Below are 13,294 nucleotides of genomic sequence, written 5' to 3'. Positions count from 1 at the left end.
ATAAAGTGCGTATACAGCAACAATACAGAATCTGACCAGTGTCTCTTTCCCCCTCTCGTTTTATCAGGTGAATTGGGTCCAGTGTGACGGAAGCTGCCAGCAGTGGTTCCATCAGGTCTGCGTGGGAGTGTCTGCAGAGCAGGCTGAAAAAGAGGACTACATCTGTATCAGCTGCACACAGCCAGACCATACCAGGGAGTGAGGACCAAAAGGAATGGTTTTGAAGTATCATCAGTTTAGTTTAAGTCACAGCTCTGGGTGCATAACCACCCAGTGAACCTCCTTTCTTCGCTGTGCTCTGGTCCCACTGCCTCCTCATTGACCTTCCTGATCTGGCGACAACGGTGCTACTTCCTCCTTGTTCCCAGCCCAGACTGCTTTTCAGAGCTATTGAGGCTCTTCCATCACCGTTTTGTTATAGTGGCTGGCTTTACAGCCAATCAATTTCATCTTTCCAATCAATGACATGATGCAGATTGTACTGCATGAGGTTCCAACTGTCTACGAAGGAGAATAAAGTGGAGGAAACAAGACTTTTTCACTTGACTGACTTGCATGTGTAACAAGACAACAACAGGGATTTTTCAAACAAAATAAGTCAATTGGATAACATTTTTGGAACCCAGTTTTTGTACATGCATCTGAAATGTGAACCATGTTCTTCTCATGTAGAGCTAATATTATTTATCTGAGCAAATACTGAACTGCTAATTAATAGGAGTTCAGTTTTCGTCTGAGCTATGTTTGTGCTTAGAAATGGTTCTATACTAGAACCTATAGAATGCCCTCCTAGGCTGTAGGTTGAAAGTGGTGTTTTTGACTTGCAACCTAGCTAACATAAGGAACTGTGTGAATTAACTGGTATCGTTTGACTTTTTTCCTCCTTTGGGTAAATATGAATCATATGTTGCAGTTTGCATAAGGAATAAAATATTTTTTTCTCACAAGTGTATGTTGTCCTTTTATTTTTGGAAGCTATCCAAACTCTTAACTAGGCCTACTAGTAAGTAGGCATCTAATACCTGTCTCTCTCATGGACATGAATGATATTTAATTATAGAAAGCATAATGGGATTATAATGGCTGAGAATTAATAGAATAATCCATAGTGGTGTAGAGGGCTAATCATGATTACTTTCAAGGAAATATTGGATATCTTCCAAAGACTTGAAATAAGCCCTAATATCAGTTAACATTCAAATAAAAGAAAATATTTCAAAATGTATTAAGCGCACGCTATGATGCTGGGCTATTTCGTTCCATATTTGTATCAAAATACTTTAATTCCCACTGTATTTTCTTTAACCACTGCGAGTGAAGACACGACATTTATTTCCCCAATACTCGATTTTCCACCATTTTGTTTTCTTCTAGCGATTCCTAAAACCGGTTAACAAAACTGTTCCATATCGTTCTTTTTTACTCTTGTTTACCCCTCAGTCGTGCATCTAGTTAAAGTAGGCGCAGGTATTCCTATTATTTTAGAGGGCAAATCAACAGGAATTACTCTGCATTTGTCTGTTTACAGAAACATGCATTTATTCTGCCGAGCCACAAGGTGGCGTATGTTCTACGACGGATTAGTTATACGACGGATATATATTTTTTTAACTACCCCTTTAGCTAGCTAGCTTAACCGAAGGCAATTGTTTTGTATTCAAAATTATTAGCGATACTTGCTTTATTATAGCTTGCTGGGTGCTTCATATTGTAAAGCTACTCACTCTCTCGTCATCATGGACGAGGAATATTACGAAAGGAATATTGGAGACTGGGATGGTCCGGATGGCAATGTAAGCATAATCTTTACAATGTAACTGGTGAATGTACAATGTTAACCTTACAACAAAATGGTAGCGTTCAGGGAGCAAGCTTTAAATTGTTGCTGACTGTTGATTCATTGCTTGACAGACAAATCGCAAATGTATTTGGTGATCGCTACAATCTTAGGATGTTCCTTCCTTGGCTGAAGTGATGTGACTTCCATCTAGCAGGACGACTATGTTGAGGGGGAGAACGATGGGAAAGTTCAGGAGGACTGCCTACAGAAGTTCTCCAGCAGAGATTACATCATGGAGCCTGCTGTCTTCAACACCCTCAAAACGTAAACCCATTATTGAATGTGTGTGTGTCTAGTAGTGTATGAAGAGTCAAACCATTTCCTGAAGAGACTTCTGTTTTCACAGATATTTCCAGGCTGGTGGCTCCCCTGAACATGTCATCCAGCTCCTGTCAGAGAACTACTCTGCCGTGGCACAGACTGTCAACCTGCTGGCAGAGTGGCTCATCCAGATGGGTAAACAACACTGGACTGAGCTGCAAATGGCACCCAATTCCCTATGTAGTGGGCTGTTTGGGACCAAGGCCCGGACTCGTCCATAATCACTGAAAATGTGTTTTGGTTTCTCACATTGTTTGAGAGAGAGCCTAAATTACTAATTATTACATCTGTGTATTTCAGGTGTAGAGCCTGCTCAGGTGCAGGAGCGGGTAGAGAATCACTTGAAAAGTCTCCTGATCAAGCACTTTGACCCCCAGAAGGCAGACTCCATTTTTACTGTAGAGGGAGAGGTGAGATCTCTGTCGCCAGTGAGACAAACTACTAATGCTTTGGACGTGAACGATAGCTGAAAAGTGATCTCCTGATTTCCTGCTGTTTTGTCCCACTCTTACTGTATTTTTTCACTCTTACTGTTGTTTCCCTCAGAGTATAGTCATAACACTATAGTATACAGAGTAACCCTGTCCTTCTGTGTTTGTTCAGACTCCTGCCTGGCTGGAACAGATGATCGCCCACACCACCTGGAGAGACCTTTTCTACAAGCTGGCCGAGGCCCACCCTGACTGTCTGATGCTCAACTTCACTGTCAAAGTACTGATGATCACCCAGCAGTTAATAACTGTTGTAATTATGGGTCAAACAGTGCCATCTTCCTCCTCTCCTTGCTGACTGTGTGCGTGTGTCCTCAGCTCATATCAGATGCAGGCTACCAGGGGGAGATCACCAGTGTGTCGACGGCGTGCCAGCAGCTGGAGGTGTTCTCCAGGGTCCTAAGGACCTCTCTGGCCACGCTGCTGGATGGAGGAGAGGACAACCTAGAGAAGAACCTGCCAGAATTCGCTGTGAGTCTCACCCAGCCACATGCAGATTCTGGGCCTGTAGAGAAGGAGTGCTGATCTAGGATCAGGTCCCCCTGTCCATATAATTATATTCATTAGCTTGTAAAAAGGCAATACTGATTATAGATCAGCACTCCAACACTGAGTCACTTTATGAATACCGGCACTGGTGTTCCCAAGAAAAGATCTAGGCCTATCTGTCATTCTCACTCAGAACAAATCCTTGGTTTATGGTTTTGACAATGGGATGTATTTGAGGTTTTGATTCATTTGAAAACGATACTACAATCAATATTGCTCTAAGTAATATGGAATTGCATGAACGTGGGTAACACCACATGATGTTACAGGCTACCTGTCTTTTGGCATGAGTGTCTCTGTTGGTTTGGAGCTGAACTGTTCTCTCCTCCTTTTCTGCATTCCACAGAAGATGGTGTGTCACGGGGAGCACACATACCTGTTTGCCCAGGCCATGATGTCCATCATGTCTCAGGAGGAGCAGGGGGGGTCGGCAATGCGCAGGATCGGCCAGGAAGTACAGAAGTCTGCACATCAGAGGTATCCTGTCCTCTACATTATTTTGCCAGCATTCACTTATGCTCTTGGCTCTTATAAACAGCAAAGGCCATTGACAAATATAATCTATCTTGGCAGAATTCCATACTGATTAGAGGAAATGTATATTGAATTGATTCCTACGTTTTGTAAAATTATTGTATTATTATTTGTAAAATCCAGTGTTACAATAAACATTGAGTGAGCAGCTTTGTGGAACAGACAGTCTAATGAAATGATGGTCTCACCTATCACACTCAACTGAATGGGATTGTAACTCATTTTATTACAGGCTATATGTTCCTCCGGGAACAAAGCAGTTGAAGTACGTAAGTTCATTTGAGTGTTTTACTGTTCCTTGTGATGTTTTAATGTCAGGGGCCATGATGCCAGTCAGATCACTCTGGCATTGGGCACAGCAGCAGCCTACCCTCGAGCCTGCCAGGCCCTGGGTGCAATGCTGTCCAAAGGAGCACTCAACCCTGCCGACATCACTGTGCTCTTCAAGATGTTCAGCAGCATGGACCCACCTCCCGTAGAGCTGGTTAGTGTGGAGCATCCAAACACTTTATAACCTCTCCTAGGTTGCACCCTATTGCAGTCCTTTTTTTCTTCTTTTTTTTACCCCCTTTTTCTCCCCAATTTCGTGGTATCCAATTGTTAGTAGTTACTGTCTTGTCTCATCGCTACAACTCCCGTACGGGCTCGGGAGAGACGAAGGTCGAGAGCCATGCGTCCTCCGAAACACAACCCAACCAAGCCGCACTGCTTCTTAATACAGCGCGCATCCAACCCGGAAGCCGCACCAATGTGTCGGAGGAAACACTGTGCACCTAGCGACCTGGTCAGCGTGCATTGCGCCCGGCCCGCCACAGGAGTCGCTAGTGCGCGATGAGACAAGGATATCCCTACCGGCCAAACCCTCCCTAACCCGGACGACGCTAGGCCAATTGTGCGTCGCCCCATGGACCTCCCGGTCGCGGCCGGCTGCGACAGAGCCTGGGCTCGAACCCAGAGTCTCTGGTGGCACAGCTAGCACTGCGATGCAGTGCCTTAGACCACTGCGCCACCCGGGAGGCCCTAGTGCAGTACTTTTGATCAAAAGTGATGCACTACATATGGAATAAGGTGCTATTCTCCAAGTTCGATGGAGGGATATTTTCAACGGCCTTGCATGTTGGACGTGACAATAAACAATATGAGTTAGCAAGATGGCACCATCAGATCTGGAACCAGGCTAGCCTTACCAGAATGCTAAACCTGAGAATTACTTGTCTTTCAGCTGTTGATATTGTCTTTTGAGATAGTGGGTGAAGTATTTCTGTTGTCTCTTCAGATCCGAGTGCCTGCGTTCCTCGACCTGTTCATGCAGTCGCTGTTCAAGCCGGGCTCAAAGATCAACCAGGACCATAAACACAAATACATTCACATCCTGGCCTATGCTGCCAGTGTGGTTGAAACATGGAAAAAGGTACCAGAAACAAAAACATCCTTGACATAAATCCCTCATACTAGCAAGTCTATCAGATTTTCTCTCGTTGCTCATACGTATGTGCAAAATTCGAAATGTTTTTTTCCCCCGGTATGTGAGAATATTTTATTCAATGATGCATGTTTTTTGTTTTTTTTCAAGTGAAAACATCCAGATAACAGTGTCTCTCTTCTCATCCATCCACAGAACAAGCGAGTGAACATCAACAAGGACGAGCTCAAATCCACCTCCAAGGCCATTGAGACGGTCCATAACCTGTGTTGTAATGAGAATAAAGGAGCCACAGAACTGGTGGCTGAGCTCAGCACCCTGTACCAGTGCATCCGGTGAGCCCAGCAGCCAACCTAATGAGCCCATTGGTCTCCTGTATGTAGCTAACAGGGTTCCAAGAATGTACTTGGTTACCACTGTCGATTGAGACTTCCTTTGGGTGACCATCGTCGCTTTGTCCATTTCCAGGTTCCCAGTTGTTGCCATGGGGGTACTGAAGTGGGTTGATTGGACTGTCTCTGAGCCCCGCTACTTCCAGCTCCAGACAGACCACACCCCTGTCCACCTGGCACTTCTGGACGAGGTAGGGGTTTGTTCTTTTCCTCTGGTTGAGGGAGAACGTTTTTGTTGTGGTATGATGTTAGACTCACTACCTATAATAGATGAGTCCCTAATGGCAACCTATTACCTATATAGTGCACTACTATTGCCATATGTGTCTGGTCGAAAGTAGTGCACTACATAGTAAATAAGGTGCCATTTGGGACGCAGACACAGATGGTGCCTTTAACACAGATGGTGCCTTTAACTGTCATTCTTGGAATTATTTTGGTGGTTAAAGACTAGGGCCAGGTTTTTAATCCAATCACCGCTTTTTAGCTATGCATCATTTAAAGGCAACGTTACTGCAGTCGCGGAGATCGCGTTCAAAGTAAACGCTGCAGATGTCGGCTCAATCGGAAATGACCTTTTAAACATCAACCGCACTACAACACGGATCTTCTGCGGTCCGGATTGAATCCTGGCTTTGGACTGATCTGCAATTCGGTGTTAAGGACAGAGAGTAATGAGAACATCATGTTTTTATTTCCCAGATCAGCACCTGTCACCAGCTTCTGCACCCACAGGTCCTCCATTTACTGATCAAGCTCTTTGAGACCGAACACTCCCAGCTCGACGTCATGGAGCAGGTGTGTGTGTTTTGCGTTTGTGCGTAGGCTTAATCTGGACCCATGCAACTGTCCGATAGACTTTCAGTGGATGACTTCTTAGCTGACTGTATGGGTGTTGTTGTCCCTGTCAGATGGAGCTGAAGAAGACCCTGTTGGACCGTATGGTCCATTTGCTGAGTCGAGGCTACGTGCTGCCTGTGGTCGGATACATCCGCAAGTGCCTGGAGAAGCTCAACACAGACATCTCTCTCATCCGCTACTTTGTAACGGAGGTAAGGCACACTTTGAGCCAGAAACTACTGTCAAAGAGGTCCCATTTTAAAGAGAAGTGAAACATTCTAAAGAAACTGTTGGTCTGTCGGTCCAACGTAGTTGCGCTTGAGGAAATGGTAGTGGAATTGAAAATATAAATTTTTATTTTTGCCCTCAGGTGTTGGATGTGATTGCCCCTCCGTACACTTCAGACTTTGTCCAGCTGTTCCTGCCCATCCTGGAGAACGACAGTATCGCTGGCACAATACGCACAGAGGGAGAACACGATCCTGTTGCTGAGTTTATAGGTCAGTCATTATACATATTGATTATATGACTAAATATTTTCATTTTGCCCAACTTGAAATATCTTTATGCTCTGTTTCAGCTCACTGCAAATCCAACTTCATCATGATGAACTGAGAATGATGCTGGTGGGTCCACCTTGGATGAGGATGTAGTGGGAATACCAGGGAGGGGCAGAAGGCGTGACCTCGGTTATGAGCCAATCATACCTTGACGTGTTCTGCTGTGGACTGGTGGACGAGGAATAGAAAAATTGAGGCAGACCATTTGCATATAGACTGACCTGCGATTTTGCGTTCTCTTCAAATGTGGCGTAAACACATGACTTAGAGGATTAAAAGGATGTAGTAGTGTATCATTGCTTATCACAGTTAATAAGGGTCTGGAGGTTTGAGGATAACTTGTTTTACAGTGCAGCTCCATCATTGGTTTCACTGTAGTTTCCATTGGTAGGTGCAAGGGCCATTTTCTGTTGCATTGCCTTTTGATTTTTATAAATGTTAAAATATGACTGCTCAAAAGATAAAAAATGTTAATTGAAAAGGTTGGCCTTTTTCCTAGTTCCCCTTTTCAATTTGTCAAGAATTTTGACATCTTGGTTTTATTTGTTTTTCGCACCTAGCAACAGTTAATTGTAGATCACCAGGATCTACAAGACAATGAGTTACAATCATCCACCATGCTGCATCGTTTCCATCTGGCCTGGATTCAAACACACCACTAGTGCCAACACATTGCACAATTTCTGACATTAGCATGAAACACCTTGGTTGAAGACAAGCGTAAATTACATTGAGATTTCAGTGCCAACTGATTGTATTTTGGAATGCATAAATTTAACTTGTATTTCATGAAGTCACAAAAACCACCATTTGGCCCCCATAAGAATACAGTTGAAATGCCTTAAGGATAGCTTTTCCACTCCCTAATAAAACTTGCGACTGACTGGGTTTGAACCAGGTCTCCTGCATGTCAAGGCTAAGCCCAGAAGTCTCAAGCAAGGTTACTCATCAAACCATCTCACGTTACACCAGAGCACGGCACCAATAGAACTGACTGGGTTTTTATTCAGGCCTACTTGCACAACACTATGGCAAACAAGCAGAAGGATCTGTGCAACAGAGGTGATGAATGCATGTGATGAACAACCTTGCCTGAGACGTCAGTTTAATTGGAGTTCTAACTCAGGTCTCCTGTGTGCCAGATAATGCAACTGTTCAGGTCTCCGACCATTTATTAGATGGTCTCTTCAACGAGGTCGTCACACGACCAATGCCTAGGCTTTGGCTAAACCCAGTCATATGTTACCTTTGCCGGAGATTTTAAACGAACACGTCGTCGGGTCTCAGGCAAGGTTCTTATCACGCTCTTGACGAGTAACCTTGCTGGATCTTGAAGACTTGTTTTGCATGTGGGTAGTCTAAAGTGTCGCCCCTTGCGCAATTAAGAAGTTTAATCAGCGTGATGTCCTTTACAATGGTGCCACTGGACTCATCTACAGTTGCACTGGTTCAACCACTGGGGGTCGCTGTGGAGTGAGTTAGGGTGAATGTAGCAGATGTGGATCTGTGAAACTCACTCAGCCTAAATTGTCACCCCTTAATCAATTGAAGAATGCCACTTTCAATAGCACGGTGGGCTACAATACTTCAGGAGGGTGGTGACATGTTGTGAAGCAGATTTCCTGAGTTAGTCTCTGTATAAGCTGAATCTGTCCTTTAAATTAACTTGTCCCTATAGGCTTTATCTAAGTGTGCTAACAGTGTCGTGACATGCAGGAGACCTGGTTCGAACCCAGTCAGTTGCAAGATTAAATAGGGAGTCGAAAGGCTATCCAACTACTCTTATGGAGGCCAAATTGCAGTTGACACTCCCTTCTGACACAACCTGTGATCAGAGGGAACCAGAACGCACGGCCATGGTCGAGAGTCTTAGCTTTCTGGAATGGGGTCAATAGCCTGAACGGTTCAAATTCTTAAGAAAATACAATCAACATGCCACATTAGTTTCAGAAACATCTAATTTTGCTCCAGGCTGTCTCTGGTTTTGAATCTGAAATGAATGCAATAGCTTCCATATTGAAACTCAAATTTAATTACATTTTAAAAACAAGAGACCCAGCTTAAGAAATGTTACTTGAATCATTGACTTAAAAGAAATACAACTTGTACATTCAAACTTAGACATTTAAATAAACTCTGTTAGCACTGAAATCACACAAGTCAGTGCCTTACCGAGTTAATTATCATAGAACAAAAGACATATGGCATCAGAATTGATGAAGGCTACCACTGCAAACATTGACAGCATCAATTTGTTTTCTGGCATTGATCTTTGGCTAATTGTGCACATCTGCAGTCGTACTTGTTCCCAAGGCAAAGCACAATGTCTTGTTGCCACATTAAGAAAAAAACTGAATGTATTCCCTTTTCCTGATTTTACGGTGTTAAAATGTCGATGTAGCCTGAGATTGTCATAGAAAACTGTAGATATGCATAGAATAGACAGCATTGTGTTTAAAATAAACTGGTTGGCTCCACTGCCTGTTGTCTACATGTAAGTCTTGGGAACGATGGGATCTCCATACATGCAGTCTTCCTCCAGGGCCAGGTTGTACTGACTGCCACTTCCTCCCTTGTAGGCGCTGGTCACGATCCTCAGCCAGCCCTTCTCTCCCTGGCAAGAAAATAGAAACTTCCTCAATCTGGAGTGTCAGCTAGATAAATATGCTTGATGGTACATGAGCATCAGAAAAGTAAAGTTAACTACAGGAAAAGCTATAGGCTAGGTTTGTTGCCTCTCTTGAGCGCAATGTAATTCTGTAGCAGAACAGGATTCTCTGCTGCAGTCTCCATAGGAGATCACTACAGACATATTATGGCATTGCATGGTGTTCATTTGATAAGAAGCTTACCCAGGGCTCTCCCCAGGAGTTGCGGACGATCCAGAATTCCACACCATTCTCATCCAGGCCCCAGCCGGCAACGGACACAATGTGGTTGATGTAGGGCTCCTTTATATACTCAGAGTACAGGCCTCCTGTGTAGGCGTCCAAATTGTCTGTTGCCATGATCCCACAGCTACCAAGGACAAAAAAAGGCGTCTGTATTTAGTTAAAGCGACATGTTGGTGTGTACGTTTTAAGGGGCAGGAAGGGAAAGAATACTTGGACAGAGTTGCATGGCTGCAGTAAGCCAATGAACATTAAGCAGCAACTCCATACAGACAAGCAAAATGAATTGCTCCTTCACTAACTTCCTAAGTCAGTGCTACTATGGGGTCACTGTTTCACAGCAGACATGGGCAAACTGACACTGAGGTAGGTGCCTGTTTGACTGACTTGGCTCTACTTCTCATGCAAATCCATATACCGTCACGACAGGAGGAGCGCATGATCAGAGAAACAGTCACCACATTGACCAAGTCCAGTTCCTAACCTGATCGGTCCGCCAGCATAGATCTCAGCCATCATCTTCTCCCTCCCACTGACAGCGCCGAAGTCTCCGACCTTCCACAGGGTGTAGTTCTGGATGATGTTGCAGACCCCGAATGTGGTGCAGGTTCCACACTGGTTGAACAGTTTGCACGCTGCAAGACAATATGGAGAACATGTTAAATCAGAGAAATGGCAAATGAACCACAATCTTAATTTTGTGATCAAGTCTAGAATGGGAAAGACTGTTCAGCTGGGAGTTAAAATCTTGAGGCCTTACTCTGATCCTTGGCCTGGTAGTTGTTGCAGGTCTCGTCAGGGATGCCATGTTTGTTGGCATACTCCCACACCCCAGTGTGATCACCTCCATGACAGGAGCCAGCCTCACCACAGTCCACCACATTCTGGACTGACAGATAGGCAGAGGGCCAGGCTCCCTTCCGCTTGATGTTTATGCGATCTGGGAAAAGGAGCAGACCAACAACCAGTCCATTAATTCAGTACTTGTTCCAGAATCTGCTCATACATGTTGAAAAGTCATCAAACTTAGTAAGGACAAGTCTAGGATTCTGAAGTCATTGTATTATTATGATAAAGTACTACTTGTATGAGCAGAGGAGGAAATTGCATTTTAAAAACAGATTTACCAGAAACCCAAATGACAGGAAACCATGAAGCTATAACTGCACAGTCAGGTGTTGCCACAAACTTCCCTGCCAGGCCACCCCCCGAATGAGTCAGATGTGTTAAATGCCTGACAGGCATTCATGTTTGAACAATTGCAATGTTTATTCCACTTACGTTATAAAATCTAGTTTAAGTGACTTTAGATTAGTAAACCATCTTTATGACCGTCATCTTTAAGGGCAATTACCAAGCTTTGAAAGACTACCTATAGAGAATCAAAAGTTTGCAGACATCCGTAGCCAAATAGAATTTTACAGTCTGATCTTCATCCTGTCCATTTGTACCATGTAAACTGTATGCTTTGTTAATTTCTATGAGCTGTACAAATTAGTTGACAGCAGAGCAGAAAGGCGAGCTGGAGGTTAGGCTACCTGCCATGGCGCTGGTGCTGCCGTGTGCCCAGCAGGATCCACAGTACTGGGGGATGTGCTGGTTGCGGGTAGTGCTGACGTAGTTGGTGCCGTTGATGTTCCTCCAGTCCCAGGCCTTGGGGAGCTCATTGAGTTCAAGGAACTCGTAGGGTCGGGGCATCGTCCTGATGAAAGACATGACATCAGGGTACAAGGTGCTCTAGATATTCTTTTTTTGGGGGGTAAAGTGGTCGTTAGTCTTGTCCCGTCGCTGCAATTCCTGCACGGACTCGGGAGAGGCGAACGTCGAAAGCCATGCATTCTCCGAAAACACGACCCCGCCAACCCGCACTGCTTGCTTAACCTGGAAGCCAGCCACACCAATGCGTCAGAGGAAACACCATACAGCTGGCAACCGAAGTCAGCGTGCATGTGCCCGGCCCGCCACAAGGAGTCGCTAGAGCACAATGGGACAAGGACATCCTGGCTGGCCAAACCCTCCCCTAACCCGGACGCACACTCTGCCAATTGTGCGCCACCTCATGGATATCCCGGTCAGCTGCGACACAGCCTGGGATCGAACCCAGGTCTGTAGTGACCCCTCAAGCACTAATGCAGTGCCTTAAACCGATGTGCCGCTCGGGAGGCCCTAGATAGAGTTCTAAATGTAGAGCGGCTCAAACTGCAAGCATGAAGGATCTAAACACTCATAAGGTCCCATGCAAAACCGGACCAGATTGAGCTTGGCAGAGCTGCCTCTCCAAGCACAAGCATTCTTTCAAAACGAAACTACCCCTGAAAGGGCCATGCATGTTTCTGCATGGGGGGGGGGGGGGGGGGGGGAAGCAATAGCAAAATGGGATGGTAAGCTTTAAACGGCAGGTCAAAATCTGCCCATACTACGGTCATCTCCTTCTAACCACAGACAAGTCAGAAACCTTGTCTCCGTCGGCTTTGATTGCTTTAAAACTTTAGATAGCCACGATGTGCCTTCTGTAATAGAATGATTAAGTCTTAAAAAGGGGAGGAACTTGTCAACACTTGAACCATTAAACCGGTTGTACTATGTACAACAAACTCGCTCAGTGACTGACTAATGTCAATGGAGTGCAAAAGATATAGGCAAGTTACGCCTGAACAACTCAAGAACGCACAACAAAAAACAATTGAAACCACTAGAGGCAAAAAAATAAGCATGCGCCTGCTGGCCGCCCTACTTCCCATATCAGATCTATGATTATATGAAATATATAAAAAAGTAAACCACAAAACAAATGTGGTGGAGGAAAAAGCAATCTAAGTTACTACTACAATCATGTTGCAACAACTAGCTACTATTTATAGCTCAAGAGCAATCACTAGACATATCAAATTTGGTGATGGAAGACATCACGGCTAAAGTTACCTGAAACCATTGTGCTTGTTCAGCTTGGGTCTATAGCATGGCTGCTTCTCGTTAAAATAGCGTCCAGCAAAGACACCCGACACCATAAACACGAATAACAACAGTGACCGAGCCATGTTGAAAAATATTTGTCATATGACTTCTTAGAAACTCGGTGGGATTTTTATACTGTTTCACCACGAGGGTCAACCTGAACGAGGCGTAAACGCGGCGCATACTCGCAGAGTTTTGTGTCATAAGGATTATACTTCCCTGCCATTTATTACTGGTTTTACAGACAGCACGATATGGTTTATAGATCAGTGCTAACTGCAGTTCGACCTAAGTGAACAACCACGTAGCAAACGCCATCCCGTGATTAGTGACTCATTGCAGTACACTATACACATAGGAACAGCTGAATTGATTTTGTTTTTACACAGCTGTTATGAAACATGTGACAAATAAAAATGTGATTTACTCTAGTTTTCTTTACTGTCCAAACTTGTGAATACAACTGTGGTTTGTGACTACTATGATTTCCCAATGTAC

General features: G+C 44.5%; 3 protein-coding genes across 5 annotated transcripts in view; 2 read left to right on the top strand and 1 right to left on the bottom strand.

Moving 5' to 3' along the window:
* LOC120062251 (lysine-specific demethylase 5B-B-like) overlaps nucleotides 1–942 on the top strand; it is a 32,482-nt gene extending 31,540 nt beyond the window's left edge. The window contains exon 26 of the mRNA XM_039012080.1: nucleotides 68–942. Coding sequence (XP_038868008.1) covers nucleotides 68–202 — 135 coding nt within the window. The 3' untranslated portion in view covers nucleotides 203–942. The remainder of the gene's footprint in view (nucleotides 1–67) is intronic.
* Nucleotides 943–1,598: 656 nt separating this feature from the next.
* LOC120062224 (negative elongation factor D) lies at nucleotides 1,599–7,432 on the top strand. Of its 3 annotated transcripts, none has more exons than XM_039012048.1 (15): nucleotides 1,599–1,793; nucleotides 1,995–2,104; nucleotides 2,187–2,296; nucleotides 2,462–2,571; nucleotides 2,765–2,872; nucleotides 2,971–3,123; nucleotides 3,548–3,678; nucleotides 4,054–4,219; nucleotides 5,012–5,146; nucleotides 5,354–5,493; nucleotides 5,627–5,741; nucleotides 6,253–6,348; nucleotides 6,462–6,602; nucleotides 6,761–6,890; nucleotides 6,971–7,432. In XM_039012048.1, exons 1-15 carry the CDS (start codon nucleotides 1,737–1,739, stop codon nucleotides 7,003–7,005), a joined length of 1,737 nt encoding a protein of 578 aa, XP_038867976.1. In that variant the 5' UTR covers nucleotides 1,599–1,736; the 3' UTR covers nucleotides 7,006–7,432. The 3 variants fall into 3 exon arrangements, with proteins under 3 accessions (XP_038867976.1, XP_038867967.1, XP_038867984.1); XM_039012039.1 differs by having other exon boundaries at nucleotides 1,992–2,104; XM_039012056.1 differs by having other exon boundaries at nucleotides 1,602–1,793; nucleotides 1,912–2,104.
* Nucleotides 7,433–8,959: 1,527 nt separating this feature from the next.
* Nucleotides 8,960–12,950, bottom strand: LOC120062241 (cathepsin Z-like). The gene is made up of 6 exons (XM_039012068.1): nucleotides 12,764–12,950; nucleotides 11,380–11,543; nucleotides 10,602–10,781; nucleotides 10,326–10,476; nucleotides 9,803–9,968; nucleotides 8,960–9,564 (listed from the first exon to the last, which is right to left on the bottom strand). Exons 1-6 carry the CDS (start codon nucleotides 12,877–12,879, stop codon nucleotides 9,439–9,441), a joined length of 903 nt encoding a protein of 300 aa, XP_038867996.1. The 5' UTR covers nucleotides 12,880–12,950; the 3' UTR covers nucleotides 8,960–9,438.
* Between the last annotated feature and the right edge of the window lie 344 nt (nucleotides 12,951–13,294).

The sequence above is a fragment of the Salvelinus namaycush genome, chromosome 2 (genome assembly GCF_016432855.1).
Source record: "Salvelinus namaycush isolate Seneca chromosome 2, SaNama_1.0, whole genome shotgun sequence".
NCBI classification, from domain to species: domain Eukaryota; kingdom Metazoa; phylum Chordata; class Actinopteri; order Salmoniformes; family Salmonidae; genus Salvelinus; species Salvelinus namaycush.
The sequence above is the reverse complement of the archived record's forward strand: the minus strand, read 5'-3'. Positions and strand labels throughout refer to the sequence as shown.